Source organism: Pangasianodon hypophthalmus, chromosome 22 (assembly GCF_027358585.1).
Source record: "Pangasianodon hypophthalmus isolate fPanHyp1 chromosome 22, fPanHyp1.pri, whole genome shotgun sequence".
NCBI classification, from domain to species: Eukaryota; Metazoa; Chordata; class Actinopteri; order Siluriformes; family Pangasiidae; genus Pangasianodon; species Pangasianodon hypophthalmus.
This window is the reverse complement of record NC_069731.1, coordinates 8,720,057-8,740,122: the sequence shown is the minus strand read 5'-3', so window position 1 is coordinate 8,740,122 and position 20,066 is coordinate 8,720,057. Positions and strand designations below refer to the sequence as shown.

At 41.2% G+C, this 20,066-nt stretch overlaps 1 protein-coding gene across 1 annotated transcript in view; it reads right to left on the bottom strand.

Moving 5' to 3' along the window:
- The window catches only part of LOC113532774 (intermembrane lipid transfer protein VPS13B), a 162,039-nt gene that overhangs the window by 37,779 nt on the left and 104,194 nt on the right, over nucleotides 1-20,066 (bottom strand). The window contains 7 exon segments of the mRNA XM_034298179.2: nucleotides 2,844-3,037; nucleotides 9,468-9,652; nucleotides 9,888-10,098; nucleotides 10,625-10,821; nucleotides 11,687-12,049; nucleotides 14,188-14,325; nucleotides 17,801-18,461. Of these exon segments, the coding sequence (XP_034154070.2) occupies nucleotides 2,844-3,037; nucleotides 9,468-9,652; nucleotides 9,888-10,098; nucleotides 10,625-10,821; nucleotides 11,687-12,049; nucleotides 14,188-14,325; nucleotides 17,801-18,461 (1,949 nt within the window).

Below are 20,066 nucleotides of genomic sequence, written 5' to 3'. Positions count from 1 at the left end.
CATGGCATTGGCTGGGGAGGTCAAAGTCAGCTCCATGTCAGGGGGACATCAAGAGCATGGGTGCTCTGCTCCTCCCCTCTTGGCAGGGATTTCCCTCAGGGATTTCCCCTAGGAGAAGTCGCAAGATGAGAGCCTCAGGCACGCCTTTGACCAAGTGAGGGTAAACGAAGGTCAGCAAATTCAGCCTAATGCTGCGCTTTCCCACCCCTATTTTTCGATTATTAAGGATAGGTTATATCGAGTGACGCAGGACACTCAAACGCAAGAGGAAACGACCCAGTTGTTGGTTCCGAAGAGCCATCGGGAATTTTTATTCCAGGCAGCTCACCATAATCCACTCAGGGGCACTTAGGAGAGGATAAAACACTGGACCGTCTCATGGCCCGCTTTTATTGGCCAGGCATTCACGGTGATGTTCGCAGGTGGTGCACGGCATGTCGCGAATATCAGCTGGTGAATCTGCCGGCCACCCCAAAAGTGCCATTGCAGAGGTCCTCTCAAAAGATTGGCATGTATCTTGTCAAGGGCATTGCTTTGTATTGACTCCAGTAGACTATGCAGTGCCTCTGTGAAGCAGTGCCTCTATGAAACATCTCTGCATGTAATATTGCGGAGACATTCTTCCGTGTTATCTCCCAAGTCTGGATCCTGAAAGAGATCCTGACTGATTAGGATTTTTATCAAGAACACTACGCAAGCTTTACGAGTTGTTGGGGATTAAATCGATTCTAATCAGCGTTTATTATCCACAAACGGATAGGCTGGAGGAATGATTCAATCAAACGTTGAAAAACATGATTCATAAGTTCCTTTACGACGATGCGCAAAATTGGGATAAGTGGCTAGAGCCCCTGTTATTTGCAGCGCGAGAAGTCCCGCAAGCCTCAACAGGGTTTTCCCCGTTCGAGTTATTGTATGGGCGGAAGTCTTGCGGTGTGCTCGACGTCATTCTGGAAAACTGGGAAGAGGGACCTTCTAACAGTAAAGATGATGCAAGAACATCATAACACGTACTCTTGAACAAATGGCAAGAACATCATAACGCGGGTGCACGAACATCATAACACGGGTACTCAGCTACGAGAGTTTGCACCGGGAGATAAAGTGCTTGTTTTACTCCCCACGTCGAGCTCTAAATTACTTGCCAAGTGGCAAGGGCCCTTTGAGGTCAAATGACGTCAACTATGAGGTAAGGTGAATGGATAGAGGCAGGGCACAGGTGATGTACCACCTTAACCTCTTTAAACCACAGAGGGAGGTGGGTCCTGTGGCTTTGGCGACTGTTGTTCCAGAGAGGGAGGAAGTAGAACTGGAGGTAAACCTAAAAAACAGTGGCTCAATCCACCCCATCCCTTATGAATACCACCTCTCCCTGGGCCAAACCATGGACGTGGCTAAATTGCAAGCAGAGTTTTCTGACATGTTCTCGCCTCTCCCCGGTTGCACTGATCTCATAAAGCACCACACAGAGACAACCCCGGGGTGGTAGTATGCAACCGCCCCTATCGTCTGGCCAAACACAAAAAAAATGTGGTTCGGGATGAGCTCAAGGCTATGTTTGACATGGGAGTAATTGAGGAGCCCCACAGCGACTGCAGCAGCCCAGTGGTTTGGTGCCCAAGGCCAAGGGGAAGGTCTGTTTTTGTGTGGACTTTAGAAAAGTCAATGTAGTGTTTAAATTCGACGCATACCCAATTGATGAACTGCTTGATCGGTTAGGCGCAGCTCGCTTTTATTCGACACCGGATTTAACAAAAGGATATTGGCAGATCCCCTTGACTCTAATATCTCGTGAAAAAAACGGCCTTTTCAAATTGTGACCCTACCTTTTGGGCTGTTAGGGGTTCCCCCGACATTCCAGCGTCTCATGGACAGAATCTTACGTCCACATGCCGCTTATGCCGCTGCCTATTTGATGACATTATTATCTACAGTAATGATTGGCAGCGGCACATGCAGCACCTGAGGGCTGTTCTAAGATTGTTGAGGACTCATGGCAAACCCTGGGAAATGTGCAAACGGGCAGGTGGGGGTACACTATCTGGGCGTCCACTTGGGCCATAGACAGGTGCGTCCCAAAATTGACACGACAGCACCGATTGCCCAAGATCAAAAAGGAGGTAAGACAGTTTCTGGGGCTGTCTGGCTATTACTGTAGGTTTGTGACTAATTATTTGGATTTCACCAGCCCCCTGACTGGTCTCACTAAAAAAGGGGTGCCAGATCCGGTCCAGTGGATGGAGCCGTGCCAGCAGGCTTTCAATCACTTCATCGGCAGCAGGCAGCATGGCTCCCTGGGCAGAGATGGGTGGTGGGGGTATGTGGAAGTGGGGGCATGGCTGAGTGCCAGTTTGTAAATGGAGAGTGGAGCCGGAAAAGGTGAGTGGTAAGGATTATTATTCATCTCCGGTGTTATGGTTGGCAATTCATTTTTATTACTTTTTTATGTTAGCTAACATGTAGGTCCCTATTTGGAGTCCCACTCTCTGACCTATACACATTTTAATTTAGGATATGGACTTGAGAAGGATGCTGACTGTTACCTTCCCCATCAAACCTCTGAAGATTTATAATGATTTTTTTGTGCTTCTGTTATGCCACCCTTCAGTAGATGATGTTCATAAACTGGTGTATTATTTCGGAGTGTCCCACTGATTTGATGTTCCAATAATCATAAATCACAAGATGGCCTGCAACTGAATTCTCCAATCTCATAAACTTTTTGTAAGCATGGACTCAGAGTGGACTCAAACCACTTTTTTTTTTTTTAACCCACAGGTACACTGTCCATACTATATACCATCAAACATATAACAGGAAAACCCAAGGATTACCATACGCACCTCTCATCTGCACCGTCTGCTGTATTGTTAACCACAACTCTCCAGAGATCAGAGGGTACAAGGTCACTCTGATGTGTGTGGAAATTTAGCGGGGGCATTTTGAGCTCACACACATTGCTTTCAGACAGGCTGAACTCTTGGTATGGCACAAAGGCTCTCCTCAGTTCGTCCCAGAACTCCAGACTACATGGTACCTGTAAAACGAAAGAGTTTGAGATGGTTAAACACACACTCTCATACACAGATTGAGAATACTGACTTATTACAACTGTGCAGTATGTAATAATACTGATCACCCCTCCTAGTAGCATTATTTCTGAACACTTATAAGATTTTTGTTTAGAGTTGCCCAGAGGAAAGTAGGTTTGATAACCAAAGATATGATATGAAGATTGATATGAAGGTTTAAATGGAATGCACTTCAAGATGGTGTGACACACTTTAATGCTGTAACTAAAGACAAAGACAGAGTGAACTTTATTATGATTCTACATATTGCACACTGAGAGGAGATGGTGAGCCATTCAGTGTTGTATTACACACATGAAAATCCTGCTGCCTGGTGCACTACACGATATCAATTGTCAAATATCTTATACGTGTGATGCAAAAGGAGTCCACAGCTCAACTTGCTGACTTCTTTTAGTTGAGGGGGCAAAGACAATTGCTTCACAAATCTTGCTAGAAAGGATCATTTTATGGCTACACAGAGTTATTCTCTCCCTGGAAAAAAATGTTATTTCCTTTAGTCTGTATTAAAGCACTTAACTAGCTAATAATACATAATTCTCCTCTGAAAGTATTGGAATAGCAAGGCCAATTCTATTGTTTTTGCTATACATTGAAGACATTTGTGTTTGAAATCAAAAGATTAATATGACAAGATCATTCAGATTTTCTGCTTTCATTTCCTGATGTCTGATGTCATACATCTGCATGTGTTAAACAACTTAGAACATTGTACCTTTGGTGGCTGACCACCCAATTTTTTGGTGAGCAAAAGTAGTGGAATAGATATTGTTAACATAAATTAAATAAAACGTAATATTTGGTTGCATATTCCTTGCTTGCAAAAAATGCATCAAGCTGGCGACCCACGGACATCATCAAACTGTTGCATCAAACTGCATTCTCCTTTTGAGATGCTTTTATGGGCTGTAGCTTCTTGTACTGCAGCTTCTTTCAATTGCTTGGCCAGACTGACTTGGCCAGTCTAAAACCTTCCACTTTCTTTCTTTGTTTTGGGTCATTGTCTTGCTGTATAATGAAGTTCCTCCCAATTAGATTGGATGCATTTCTCTGTAAATTGGCAGACAGAATGCTTCTGTAGACTTCTGAATTCATTCTGCTGCTACTGTCATGAGTTACATCATCAATAATAGTTAGCCTTTAGTGAGCCTTTTCCAGAAGCAACCATGCAAGCCCAGCCATGCAAGCCCAAGTCAAGCCTCCATCGTGCTTGACCGATCAGCTTGTATGTTTTGGATCTTGAGCAGATCCCTTCTTTCTCTACACTTTGGCATTTCCATCACTTTGGTAGAGGTTAATCTTAGTTCTAGGACTTTTGTGGCTCATCTCTGTATTTCTTTGCAAATTCCAATCTGGTATCTCAATTTTTACTGCTGATGAGTGGTTTGCATCTTGTAGTATGGCCTCTATAATTCTGCTCTTGAAGTCTTCTTCAAATGGTGGATTGTGATACCTTCACCCCGCCTGTGGAGGTTGTTGGTGATGTCACTGTGGTTTTGGGTTTTTCTTCAGCATTCTCACAATGTTTCTGCCATCAACTGCTGTTGTTTTCCTTGGCCCACCTGTTCAATGTATGGTTGTTAGTACACCATTGGATTCTTTCTTTTTCAGCACATTGTTATATTGGCTATTCCCAATGCTTGTGCAATGGCTCTGATCAATTTTCTCTCTTTTCTCAGCTTCAACATGGCTGCTTTACTCCCATTGGCAGCTCTCTGGTCTTCTTATCCTTTATAACAAAAGCAGTCGTCACAGGCAAAACCCAAGGCTTAAACGAAGAGTAGACATTAAGAGCTATTAACTGTTTAAACAATCAGAGCTGGCCATGCTGTTCCAATACTTTTGGAGGAAACTGTGTATGTGTATGTATATATATATATATATATACACACACACACACACACACACATCCTCACCATCCACTTTATTAGGAACACCTTTCACATTCATTCAGTTATCTACTCAGCCAATCAAGTGTCAGCAGTGCAATTTTTTTTTAAAGAAAAGTAATGTTTGGAAATATTAAAAACATTTTTGTACTCAATTATGTAGAACTCAAAATAATATGGTGCCTAAAACTTTTGCACTGTACTCTATAAGAAGGATAATATATGCAATAAATATATACTGATCCCAAACATACATGAGTATTGTACAGCTTTACTTAAACATAAAAAACAGTTTTATAAAACAGTTTTAGTATTGGCACCCTTACAATTAATATTTTGTGAGGTTGTACAGGTTCCTTTGAAACTAGTGGATGCCATATTTTAATGTCATCATGAGAGTCCATAACACATCTTGATAGCACACTCTGGCAGACAATAACACACAGCAGTCAAATAGTGCTGCTGACCTTTAGGGAGAATGATGGCTACTGTTCAGTGCTACGGAAGTTGAGAATTTCTCAAAGTACTCATACTGTTTCTATTGAGTACAGGATATTTAAGTGAACAGGCAGCAAGAAAACCATAAACAATGAATCCTTGCTCACAGACACTGAGGAGCCAAGTGAATTACTGCCTGTCTAATTTCAGCTATCCTGTGAACAACAGAGCAAACATTAGAATATCCCAAACCTTTTGATTTAGGACATTGGCCAAGACTGGATGGCTGGTCCACAGGATAACACCCAAGGACCCTAAACCATAAATCTGATAACCTAAGGCCAAAAAGGGGACTCAACCAGGGAGGCCTCACAAAAGAAACAACACAGGCAGCTTTAACAAATGCATCAAGTTACCTTCTATCTCCTGACTTAAGATGATGCACCATAGTTTGAAAAACTTGTTGCCTTTTTAATGTCATTCCTTATATGTATCATGCCTATAGCCGCCAGGTCATTATGATGATTTTGATCATTTAACAGGTATCATTGTATTAATGAGTGTATCAATAACAGCAGGTATGTGAGGTTTGGTACGTGTGTGTTCGCTATTGCATTTCCTAAGGGTTGGTATAATGTGAATTTGAGTACAATGTTTTACATACATGTTACCAAATTCCTGACCAAAGGTAGAAAAAGCACCTTACTGAGAGCCCTGTTTGCTAATTTGTGTCAGAAGAGGAGAATGCAGTTTACACCCTGCCCCAAGATCCTGCTGATTGGAGCAAGCAATTTGGGGTCAGCCCAAGTGGAAAGGATTAAAACCCCCTGACACAAGGCAAACTCGGAGAGTCTTTTTTTAACAACTCTGAGTCTCATCCATCCACATCACCGAGAGTTCTCTTAAACCAACATCTCGAGAGAGTCTCCATCCACAACTCAAGAGTCTCTTCCAACATATCTTCGAAAGTCTCTGTCAACATCTGTGGGAGCTCTCTTCCATCAACAGACCAGGAGTTCTCATCAATCAATAGCTTTACAATTTCGTGTCTCTCGACATCACCAGGAGATCACGCTCGCTCCGAGGCTCCGCATCCAGACTAGCTCCTGCAAAGCCTCCAACTCCCACCTTTGCACCGCTGTGAACCATTCATCAATGCTTTGCAACCTGCTTAAGAGACTCCACCAGGTTCGCTCCATATTTTGCTCATCATCCTCTTCCTTGTCTTCCGAGAGGCTACTTAAGGCCAACCAGACCGCCGACCAATCAACATTGCTGGAAACATTCATTACCTCCATTAAGCAGATTATATTGCTCTCTACTGAAGGTGATGATTATTCGAACTCACCAAAGAGCACATGGGATGGCACCATTCAATCTGTAAAATCTGGTTTTAAAAAAAAAAAACCTTTCACTTGCTTGCATACAACTGGCACGTTGATGAAGCAAGTGCACTTACAAGAGTGTGTCTGAGCCTTTATGTACATGCCAGTATGCTGGAGTCACTCCATTTAGGCCTACCAAAGCTGGAAATGTTAAGCACAGCCAGTAAGCTTATGTTTGAGGTTAAAACTACAATTTGATCTTGAAGTAGTCATTAGATTATTCAAGACCCATGTGTGAACTATGTTACACACTACACTACAGCAACATTTTCACATTTGTCCCTCTTTTCTGTTTGTTTTCATTTACGGCTAGCCTATATTATGCTACTTCTCAGTACATGAGGAGGGTGTCAGTATAGTCTAGTCAACACCGGGAAAAATTTATTTATATAGTTTAACAATTGTCATAACTGCACATTAGATAACTACAAAATCAGCTTTATTTGTGATCCCATTTCACATCCTTTTATTTTTTGCATTTTTGAGATTTTATTTTGAGCCATACATAGTCCTACTGTATAAAATCATTTAAGTTTGCTTCCACTACAACTGCTGAACCACATGCATAGGCTCTTTAAGGTTAAAACTGTCTAATGTGATATATTTGACTCTTTTTATTGGAAGTGTTCAGTTTGTTCAGCAGCAACTTATCTTCAAAATCTGCCTGAGTATATTTCATTTTTGACTAACATTTATACAATCCCTTTTATACATCCTGTGCATACGTTTCTAGATTTAATCAATTGTTAGAGATTGCCGTCAAAAATCAGTTTCTCAAATGAAACAAAATGGTTACATCGCTTAAAGGTAAAGAAACATTCGCCACATTTTGATTAAAGTAGTTAAAATTGTCAAACTGTAGCATTTAGGCCTACCAAAGCTGGAAATGTTAAGCACAGCCAGTAAGCTTATGTTTGAGGTTAAAACTACAATTTGATCTTGAAGTAGTCATTCGATTATTCAAGACCCATGTGTGAACTATGTTAAACTTTTTCCGATCTCTCCTAATGGCATTGTGTGGGTTATTTCTACCATAAATAACACCAACAAAGCCCTACTAAAGAGGTTAAAACTGGAGCAACTTATCTTTTATATCTGTCTGAGTATATTTCATTTTTGACTAACATTAATACAATCCCTTTTACATACATTTCTAGATTTAATCACTTATTAGAGATTGCTGTCCCAGATCAGTTTCTCAAACGAAACCAAATGGTCACATTGCTTAAAGGTAAAGAAACATTCACCACATTTTGATTAAAGTAGTTATTGTTTTCCCATGACATATATAAACTATGCCATGTGTATGTTGTCAGTCTGAGTTCACAGTTACAATATGTGTCTAATGGAAGTATATCAAAGTGTTTGTCCAAATAACACAGAGAAGTGTCTGAAAGATAGAGGACCTCTTCAAACTATTGGGGGTCTCACGCGTCCCGCAAAGGAAGTAAGGAATTATTTCAAAATGGGACATTCATGCATACTCTTGGACAAGAGTACCACCGGACATGTATCGTTCTGCTGGAAGGAGAGACACGGCCTGTGGGGAGGGCAGAGGAGCCCACACCAGGCAACTGATTTCAGCTGTAACAGAGAGTGAAAACCACACAGCAAGATTCCTGACCAGTACCTCCACACAGATAAAGATGCCTGGTGGAAATTAATCTTCAGGAGTCACATACTGGTCAGCCCTATGATCACCTGTAGATATCACTGCCCTTTGACCTACCATGACTGCCACACATTCTCGGGCCATTAAATGGCTCTGCATTTAGACGTCCCAGAGGAGGGATTTGTAGTAGATTTATAAATTGTGGCAGTAATTTGTCTAAGGTTAAAGTGATCAGGAACTTTGGTCAGAGAGACCATGTGAACTAAAACTGGTCTTCTAAACTATGCTTAACTACAATATTCCTCAGGGCATGTTTGGAATCAATCTAATCCATATCTCATGGTGAACAATGAGGTCTTATTGTATATATCATATAGGTTTAGGGAATAACAGTTCATGTTATTGTTATGTTATAACAATTTACAGCATATGATACTATATATGTTCTTTCTTCACACACACAGACATGCTGGTACCCCCTGGTCAGTGTTCCCACAGACCCATTCCCAGGAACTTAATTAACATACGGTTCTCTAGGGTGAGCTAGTCGGCTGGGGGTTCACCCTGCCATAAAACATGTTGTGTCTCTTCCATTTGGTACTCTGGTCATGATACACTTCAAAGAGGCTCAAGGGTATAAAAATGCATTACCATCATGCGTCCTATGCCTGAGAATCTGTCCATTGATTCTGTAAGTACCTCTTCGTTTACTTTCTGTATATTGTGTAGCCTATTTGTGTTTTGTACAATAAACCCACTCATTACTTTATCTAACAATGCTCAGGAGTTCTTCTATATGACACTATGTTCCATTAAGAGTGCATGACTTGAATGATTTGTATGATTATATGAAATAGTGTCCTAGCTAAAGTTTTAGTACATTAGACACATTTGGAAGCGACCTCTGACTAAGCTAAGATAAAAGGTTAACACTTGCAAGTTTAAAGTAAACCTCTGACAAGTAAATAGGAAAGCCCTAGGCTTGCATGTCGATAGAAACCTCTGAGCTAACAGGCCTTGGCGCATCCGAGTCCGACACAACAGTACTCACCTGTAGCACGTCCCCCAGGTCGGCAGTGCTGATTTCTGGATCTTCAGTTGTGTTGAAAGGCACAGGGGTAATGCGCACAAAGGTGAGAATTCTAGGTTCGGGATACCTCCACATCATCACACCAGGACTGTCCTCTGTCTCATTATAGAACATTACCTCATGCACCCCTGGCATCTTCTGAGAATCTATGAGGAATGAGGACCAAGAGACACCAGTATGAGTTAACATGAAAATAACTCATTCACTCAGACTAAAAATCAGATAGTAATTGCATTATAATGTTTTACAGGGCCTTGACCCAAGTTAATAGTAATACTCTGATCAAATGGGTGCCTGAACCTGTTTCTCTACACACATACAGACTGGTATAAATTTGACACTACCCCTCTCTTTTTCTGGCTATAGATAAGAACAGCATACCTGAGCCCTGGATGTACCGAAAGATGCCAGTACGCAGGTCATCTGAGGAAAGTTCAGTGTGGTGGGAGTGTGAGCTAAGAGAGAGTGACAGATGAGAGGGGATGGGAATTTCTTTGTCTTCCTCCTCTTGACTTTCCACCTCTTTCATGTAGCTCTGCAGGTACTCTTGAATCAGAGTAAGACAATTGTATTGCTCCTGTCCCCAAAATACCTGAGAAGCAAGTAGGAGAAACAGATGGAAAAGTGAAGGAAATGTGTGTTAGCCATTGCAAGCAAGGTGTGAATGGCTACATGAATGTGGAGTGCATGAAGTGTTGATTGAAACCCATATAATATATTAAATAACTGGCTGACTTTTCAGTGCCTTACAAATTACATGAGGAACGTTAGTGTTAGGTTAGTAACTTTATTGATCTCAGAGAGGAATCTTCCACACATTATTTATATATATATATATATATATATATATATATATATATATATATATATATATATATATATATATATATATAGAGAGAGAGAGAGAGAGAGAGAGAGAGAGTTATAATCACATATAAAAGGGTTTGCAATAGGGATAGCAGTTTGGACTGCTAGAGTGCGGTCCACATACGTTTAGGGTTAAGAGCTGTATCTGAATTTAAACATGATTATTAAGCAACTGTTTTTTTATACTCAGGGAAGTTTTTAGCTTAGGCTAGGCTAAGGATCATGGCTAATGCTATAAGAGGTTTGTGTACCTGTAGTAGGCCTCCTCTTAGTTCAAATAAAATTCTTGGTGGACCGGTATCAGGGCTTGCACAATGTCTGCACCAGAGCACTTCCAGATCCAAACTGCAGGAGACTGGCCCAACAAATGCACTTCTGCTGCCCCTCAGACCCGTCTGCATCAACACATCCTCAAACTGCCATAAAACTGACACTTCCTTTGCACTGTCTGCTCACAGAAATAAATAAAGAAAGAGGAGATTTTAACTCAATATAATCCAAAGAAAAATGTGACAAGAGAAATGAAAAAATTATTAATGAAGTGAAAAAAGCATTTTTTTTTTTTAAATTATCTGACTGAATGAGTGAGATGTTTTTGAGAATGTAAATGTGTGCTTGACCTACAGTGTGTAGATGGTAAACAGAGATCAATCCTACAACGTGGATAACAGCTCAGGATATTAAAGATTGTCTGACTGGTAATTTTCTTTTAGGGACCCGAGATAAAACACAGAGACAGGCAGCGAATTCAGAAAGTATTTGGATCACTTCACTTTTGTACACTGCGGCCTTATTCAAAAATGCACTGAATTTCTTTGCCTCACCAGTCTTAAAGTCTCCATGATAAAAAAAAAAAAAAAAAAAAAAAAAAAAAGCATGTATGTGAAAAAGAAAGTATACCCTCCTTCAATTCTATATTTTTATTTATTTATTTTTTTAAATAACAATTGTGTGGTCCTCACCAACTTCTATAAACAAACATAACCTCAGGTGACAACAACAAAAAAAACATACCAGATTTCAATATGCAGTTATTTTTTCCCTCAAAGTAAACCAACATTCAGAACCCAGGTGGGGAAAAAATAAGTACACAGATATAAAGAAAAACCCAAGAGTAAAACCAATTTTGTGGTTCTGGTTGCAGATGCGATAGACGTTGTGGGACAAATGTTGTCCCCTGCTATATTAAACTGACTCTGAACTGATAAGACATGCCAAAACTTAATTTGAAGTACACTGCTTGGTCAACAGTAAGAGAGAGAGAGAGAGAGATGGATAGCTCTAAAAAGATGGCTTAAAAGCAATGCACTGACCAACTGGCTGCTGTCCACTCTTTGTGCTCAGAATGGCCGTCATACCGGACACAGAAAATGTGAGAGTGGGTCGGAGAGGGTGTGACTCTATCTCCATCATGATGACCATCTGCACAGTTTGGAGAGAGACCTTGTGAAAGGGGCCAAAAGTCTGAAGGATGTTTGCTACACGCTTGGAAATTGAGGGAGAGACTGCATTCTTGTCACCCAGTTTGGTGCTGTGAGATGCTTCAGGGAAGCAGGAGGAGGTGCCAAGTACATTAATACCATCTGGGAAGATTTTCCTCCACGTCTTAACCTGCTCCAGCTTAGTGGGTGTTGGGTTCACCTTCAGTGGCCTACACAGCTCCACCTTTAACTCAGCTGTGCAAAAAAATAATGAGGAAAAAAAACATTTATTAAATACTTGTCTTTTTGTTACTGGCTCACAGTCAGTAGTAGCATTATTTAATTTAGCCTGTTGCTAAATTAATTAAAGTAAAGCTCAGGCATTACAACACAACTTAAAGAAAAGAAAATAGGGGAGGAAAGGACAGAAGGGGGAAATAAATGGGAAGGATAAATAAGAGAAGTAAGGGAGAAAAGAGACAGTTGAGATAGTTCAAGTTGGTGGTTCTCTTTTCTGGTCAGTAAAGAATTTCCCCAGGTGTTAATGGTGAAAAGTTCATGACTGAAACGTTGCTCAGCAAGCTACGCTAGTGAAGCAAAAGAGACTGTTCTGTGTTGTACAAATTTATCACATGGCCTAATTGGTACATTCAGCATTCATAATTACATAAAGATTATTTAGTTAATATACACTGATTAAAGAGCTACTATAGGCTTTGGTTAAGGGTTAAGGGTCTTGCTCAAGGGCCCAGCAGTGGCAGCTTGGTGGTGCTGGGGATTGAATTCATGACCTTCCGATCAGTAAGCCAACATCTTAACCACTGAGCTACCACTGCTCACTGAGTTCCAGATCATTTTCTCTAGCAAGGACTTGAGGTCTTTGCCCTAGAGGGCTATGATTCTTTTTAAACCCTTGTCTGAGGTCCCTTATCTCCATTATGGTATGAAGGGCAGTGTTAAATCGGAAGGCTCAGGAGCTTGTAGTTGACAGTAGTGTCACCTGGGGTTTGGAGGCGAGGGTGGATAAGTCAGCGAGTATGAGGGCAAAAAGGATGTAAATTCTTTGAACACATGATCTAACTCTACGCTTCAGGTATAAGAGGCTGTATGGGGAGTCCAGAGATTCTTCTCCATGGGTCCTGGCTATAGGTTCTTGGTTGGTGGGACATTAGAAGGTTGACAGAACATATTTTTTGTTCAACATAGAAACTGAGGGGGACCTTGTGATTTGATTCTGTGCTAAACAGTGCTGAATCAGGGGTGCTGGGTTGGAATTGGTTGGAAATTTGTATACATATGTTATGAACGTCATCTCTCACTAATCCGGAGCTTTTGGCAGCTAATCATGCTGAATTTGCATAATTTTATGCATTGTGCTGCTGCCACATGATTGTATAATTTTATGAACTAGCAGGTATACAGGGGGAAAATGTTATCTCAGTTGTTTTTGACCATAGGATGTTGGTGCCAGACAGGCTGATTTGAGTATTTCAGAAATGGCTGATCTCCTGGGATTTTCATGAACCACAGTCTCTAGAGAGATGGTGAATGGCAGTTCTGGAGGCATAAACACCTTGCTGATGGTCTTTCAGGGGAGAATGGCCAGACATGGTTCTTTGCAACCATGGTGGGCAGAAAAGTATCTCAGAATGCACAACACAGTGTACGTTGAGGCGGACAGGCTACAACAGCAAAAGACCACACCAGGTTCCACTCCAGGAGAAAGCATTGGACACTTGCTGATTTGAGACTGAGATGGGGCAGAGTGAAGAGACATTGGGGAGTGTCTATAAAATGACTGATCCATCCAAACACAAACAAGCTTTCTGGACCAGAAGGCGGGTTTCCAAACAGCTTTTCTCAGTCACTTGTGCTGAGGCCATCGCTTAAAACATCTTTTTTTTTTTTTAAATCATTTCTACATATTTTTCCCCAGTTTACTAAGAAATAAGCACCTTTAATTGCCTATTGCACCTTTAATGATAATGTACTATGACTCCCTTAACAACAAAGGCAAAAATAGTCAACACACTGTTTACCGTGATGTCAGACAAGACAGCTGTCATCTGATGAAAATGCCCTCACTTGCAAGCTGCATGCTGAACCAATTGCCAGTGCAGTGATTGAATGACACAGTGCCTCAAGTCCTGTCTCTACAGCATGTGCTTTGGCTGTAAATTTGCTCTAATATGCAAGCAAGATCAAAGATGGTCAAGTATTCAGCCAATGTTTAGCTTCAAAATGGCATAATCAACAGTGCGATTTTGTCCATCATATACAGTACATGAGTCAGAAGCCATAAAGGAAGGGTTCTCAGTGATGGCACTGAGTAATGAGGTGTGTGTGTGTGTGTGTGTGTGTGTGTGTGTGTGTGTGTGTGTGTGTGTCCCCACCTGGCCCATTGAGGAAGTCTCTGATGTAGAGAGAGAGAAGAGGCGGAGGGATTCCGGTCCTGCTGTCTGCCTCTCCCGCCACTGTCTCTAACCAAAAAACACTGTAGTCCAGAGATTCTGGCAGAGATTTTCCTGTGTCTGAGAATAAGAGAAAAAGAGAAATATATAAATAATTAAACGAAAGGAGAGAGAGAGATAAACTGCCAATCAAATTATTACCCAAAGCAAAAAAACATGTATTTGCACAATATGGGTACAATGCTACAAAGCAGAGACAGTTCCCCACCAATTACGCTTTGTTTGTGGTACCTTCTAAGTGGTAATTTGCAGGCTGTAATAACATAATTGAAAAGTGAGGGGAAAGAAAAACATGGGCACCTCAACAAAAGCGTGTCTTTTGTTTGCTCTGTCAGAGCATGCAAAGCTCATAAAAAGCTACTTTAACCACAGTTTTACAGATACAGGCCTGAGTGGCTATTGGTAATGTTCTACTATAGTGAACTTTAAACATTCGTGCAACATTCTGGACTGAAACTGCAGTACAGCAACAACACTGGACAACAGCAAGTAGCCTAGGAACAAGTTAGTCAGCGGACAATAACAAGTAGCATTAGCAACAAGCTAGCTGGCTAACGTTAATGATAAGGCTAATGTAGATGTTTCCCTTTTTCACAACAGCTATTAGTATGGTCAATGTTATAGATTTAACCAAGTACTGGGTCTGGATATTAACTAATCTAAAGCCAATACTGCTATAAACTAATTTAAAGTAGAGAAAGAGCACTTTACACTCTTCACAGTGTGAGCGGCCATGTTGATTTGACATCACTCTGTAAACAGGAAAGGAACTGGTAGTTGAGAAGATGACCCCTAAGTTGACGAGATGAAATTTAAAGTTGAGGGGGCATTTTCTGTGGCTTTTGCCGGTTGTAAGTGTGGAATTACGAGTTGAAACTTCGCCTAGAATGCAGGTTCATTGGCCACAGTCTAGACATAAAGCTGTGTGTGTGTGTGTGTGTGTGTGTGAGTGTGTATATATATATATATATATATTATATATATATATATATATATATATATATATATATATATAAAAACTAGTTGCCTAGAGAGCACTGCTTACACTACTACTAACTGTATTACTATTACCACATACTACTTGTACCAATATTACTAGTAGTATTATTAGTGCATTATTAGCACATAATGTTTGTTAATTTATACTATATTAGACTATATTAGACTATATTAATGGCAGAGTAGTGGAGATAAACACTAATACCTCATTACTATATTACTACACTGCAAAACATCTCAGCAAGTAAAACTATCTTGAAGTAGTCAAATTTATCTAGCGTTTCCTATTATACACTGCAAAGTCGATTAAACTCCTGGGATATTGATCTGGTCAGTTAAGTAGCAGAGGGGGTTGTTAATCCGTTTCAGCTGCTTTGGTGTTAATGAAATTAACAACAGGTGCACTAGATGGGCAACAATGAGATGACCCCCAAAACAGGAATGGTTTTACAGGTGGAGGCCACTGACATTTTTTTCCCTACTCATCTTTTCTGACTGTTTTTCACGAGTTTAGCAATTGGCTAGGGTCAGTGTCACTACTGGTAGCATGCGGCGATACCTGGACCCTACAGAGGTTGCACAGGCAGTCCAACTCTTCCAGGATGGCACATCAATATGTGCCATTGCCAGAAGGTTTGCTGTGTCTCCCAGCACAGTCTCAAGAGCATGGAGGACTTTCCCGGAGACAGGCAGTTACTCTAGGAGAGCTGGACAGGGCCGTAGAAGGTCCTTAACCCATCAGCAGGACCAGTATCTGCTCCTTTGTGCAAGGAAGAACAGGATGAGCACTGCCAGAGCCCTACAAAATGACCTCCAGCAGGCCACTGGTGTGAATGTCTCTGACCAAATAATCAGAAACAGACTTCATGAGGGTGGCCTGAGGGCCTGACGTCCTCTAGTGAGCCCTGTGCTCACTGCCCGGCACCGTGGAGCTCAAATGGCATTTGCCATTGAACATAAGAATTGGCAGGTCCACCACTGGCGCCCTGTGCTTATCACAGATGAGAGCAGGTTCACCCTGAGCACATGTGACAGACGTGAAAGGGTCTGGAGAAGCTGTGGAGAACGTTATGCTGCCTGTAACATCGTTCAGCATGACCGGTTTGGTGGTGGGTCGGTGATGGTCTGGGGAGGCATATCCATGGAGGGACGCATAGACCTCTACAGGCTAGATAATGGCACCCTGACTGCCATTAGGTATCGGGATGAAATCCTTGGACCCATTGTCAGACCCTACGCTGGTGCAGTGGGTCCTGGGTTCCTCCTGGTGCACGACAATGCCCGGCCTCATGTGGTGAGAGTATGCAGGCAGTTCCTGGAGGATGAAGGAATTGATACCACTGAATGGCCCCCACGCTCGCCTGACCTAAATCCAATAGAACACCTCTGGGACATTATGTTTCGGTCCATCCAACGCCGCCAGGTTGCACCTCAGACTGTCCAGGAGCTCAGTGATGCCCTGGTCCAGATCTGGGAGCAAATACCCTAGGACACCATCTGTCATCTCATTAGGAGCATGCCCCGACATTGTCAGGGATGCATACAAGCCATACAAACTACTGAGTACCATTTTGAGTTGCTGCAATGAAATTTCACCAAAATGGACTAGCCTGCTGCATCATTTTTTCACTTTGATTTTCGGGGTGTCTTTGAATTCAGCCCTCTGTAGGTTGATAATTTTCATTTCCATCAAACGATGTGGCGTCCTTTCGTTCCTAACACATTACCCAGTCCATATCAGTATAGACATCCAGCACGATATTTTTCCCCATTGAGATCTGATGTGTTTTCACAGTGTTCCTTTAATTGTTTTGAGCAGTGTAGATTACAATAAAAATCAAATATGAGATTTTTAGACCTATTTCTAGACATTTCTTACTAATTTCAAGATTACATTTTAAGCATTTATTTCTAAAATGCAGCACAATTATCTGCCAGTAGAAAAGAAAAGTTAAATCTTGAAATGAGTAAAACCTTCTAAAAACAGGCTGAATAATTTTATATTGGATTTATAATAGTCTCATAATAAGAAATACTAGATACATTTGGCCATATTCAAGATATTTTCACTTGCTAAGATATGATTTTTTGCAGTGTATGTTCATCTGTTCTTTGCACAGACATAAAAATGAAACAATATTTTAATCTCTGCTGACAGTCCAAATAAACAGTTAAATGGGAAATACTTCCACTTCAGCATGGGAATTGATAGAAAGTAAACTAATATGATCCAACCCTGTGATAAACATGTGTGAGTTGAGGGCGTGACACAAAAGGTCAGAGCCCCTGCTGGTTTTCACCTCACATTCATTCAGATGTCTCTACTGGCCAGTCATTGCAGAGCTGTTTTGGAAGCCTGCTTGTAAAAAAGCACAAATCAGGCTTAAGAAATGAGACCCATAGCAAGCACTCAGAAATAGAGCCGCTCCCTGCATTGGTTGCAGCTAAGCAGAGCTGGGGACTGAAAGATAAGTCTAGATCAGAGAACGTGAGAAATCCGTTTGAGTGAAATGCAGTAAAAAGTAAGGTAGCCTACCCAGGTAGGCGTAGTCAGAGGCAACTCCCTTCAATGTGAGGTCAAACAGCGAGAGCTCTAGGCGCTGTCTGCGCTGGTGACAGCTGAGGAGGGTTGATGGCTGTGTGAGCTGCAGGGAAAGAAGCGGTTGCAACAGGCCTCCTCCTACACCTCGTCTTCCAGGCTGTCTGACGACAGTAACGCCCAGTGCTTGCCTTGCATGTTCCCTGCTAGGTGAGGACAACCCTTCCAACATAAGAAACCCTGTCCCTGAAGAAGTACCGAGCAGGTCTCCTGCTGTGACCAGATCAGGCATCTGAGGTTCTATATGTTCTGGATCCTTCTTAGGTATGTTGTGGAAATTCTTGCCTATGTGTTCAGGGGATTCTGTAGTAGATGCTGAAGTCTGGGTCATTATATAAGTCATAAGCGTGAGGCTGCCGGCAGTGAGAAAGATGTCAAAAGGGATGAAGGAGAGATTCTTGGTGATGGTAGGCTGGCGGGAGAGACATGTTAGTTGGCGGTGGCTAGTAGTGCTGTGTTGGTCATAATGAACAAAGCGCAGATGTTCACTGTCACTGCCAAAGCCACTGTCCTGACCACAGGGGATGCTGCCCATCCTTGAAGTCTCCACATACCCAGCAGCACACACATTTCCACGGTGAAGGTTCTGCCTGTGCTTCTACACATGCAAAACACCACATACACACACACACAGCGGGAGAAAAGTAAAAACACATTAGTCAAGTAAGTACTACACATGGATTAAGGAAATAAATACATAACAGTCATCTAAATGAGTTTTGGAGGACCAGGGAAGAGAGGGTACACTGTTGTATACATATATATGACTGCACTGGGGCCTTTTACCTCACCCCCATCTCAGCACTCTCCTGTACCTGTCACACTGGGTTGACAGTACAAAAGTTTATTTGCCTTTTCAGTAACTGCAGCTGTAAATTTCACAAGAAATTAATATTTACCTAATAAAGAGTGGGGTTACTATTTCTGCATTTATTTAGTCATTTTAGCTCTTGTTCATATTTTCTGTGTTGAATCACAGCATTTTTGCTTCATCAATTTAATTCATTAATTTAACATACAGTGTTCTGTACAATTGACATGTCACATGACTTACTTCAAAGAAAGAAAGACTCATTGTTATAATGTTATAATTTTTATAATCATGTTTTGGCATAAGAGATCATGGCTCTAACAAAAAAAAAAAAAAAAACCTGATAGACACACAAAATTGCAAATTTATCAGTAGCCTAACTTTCACTTTCACCTAAACTTTCAATTAATGTTTTCAGCACCCAATAAAGAAGAAGGAAAGCTAAGCACTCATTATTAACAGTCTGAAGCAACTGAAACAGTGTTCAAATTGCCACCCCATACCACTGGCAACATGAAATTATCCATTATCCATCAGTCACATTCTGCTGCCTGAAAATATGCTGTGTGACTACATTAAAGTTGTATATTCCACTAAGCAGAGTAATGGCAGAGCTGTAGTCATATTGCAGCAGAGTGTGTTCTGGCTCAGATTAAAATCCAAACCTCATGAAGGTTTTAACTGCTCTGTGGTGAGTGAAAATCTCATTTAATTAACAAAATTTGTTATAAAAAGTGGTAGTGTGGTGGTATAATTGTCATGTAAAGTAGTAATGCGTGATTATAGTAATTCAATGGTCAGTAAACATATTTACACTCCCCATGCACTCAACATGTACAAGCTTCTAGCTGTGTTGCAGGTAGGCAGTTAGTGGTGGGAGGTTTATTGGTAGGCCAGACACTGGATGGAAACCAGAAACAGCTGTGGGAAAAATATGGACATTTCTCAACCATGACAGTGAAAAAATACAAAGGAAACCAATATATTTGTAGGAGCCATAAAGTTACATATATGAGATTATTAGATAATGTATCAATCTTTTCATTATTTGACTTGTTTCAGTGTCTATTTCAATATATGTTTCTGTATTCTGTGTTCCCCCAGGGATGGATGATAGGTATTGCACCTGCCTTGGCTACTTCCTGTGGGCAAACTTTTTATACAGGAAGTGACATGGCAATGGGGTGTGAAACGGGAAGCAGTTTTTTTGACCTACATGGGACAGTAGCCCTGAACAGCCTAACTCCCTTGCTTTTAGCTTTGTGGTTTCTTTACTGAAATAAAATGTTAAGATTTTCTCTGCTTGTTGCGAGTAGCGTCAAATAAGTGGCTATATTTCACTGAAAGGAAGACATTACATTAGTCAAAAAACTATTCATGGAATTCATTAAC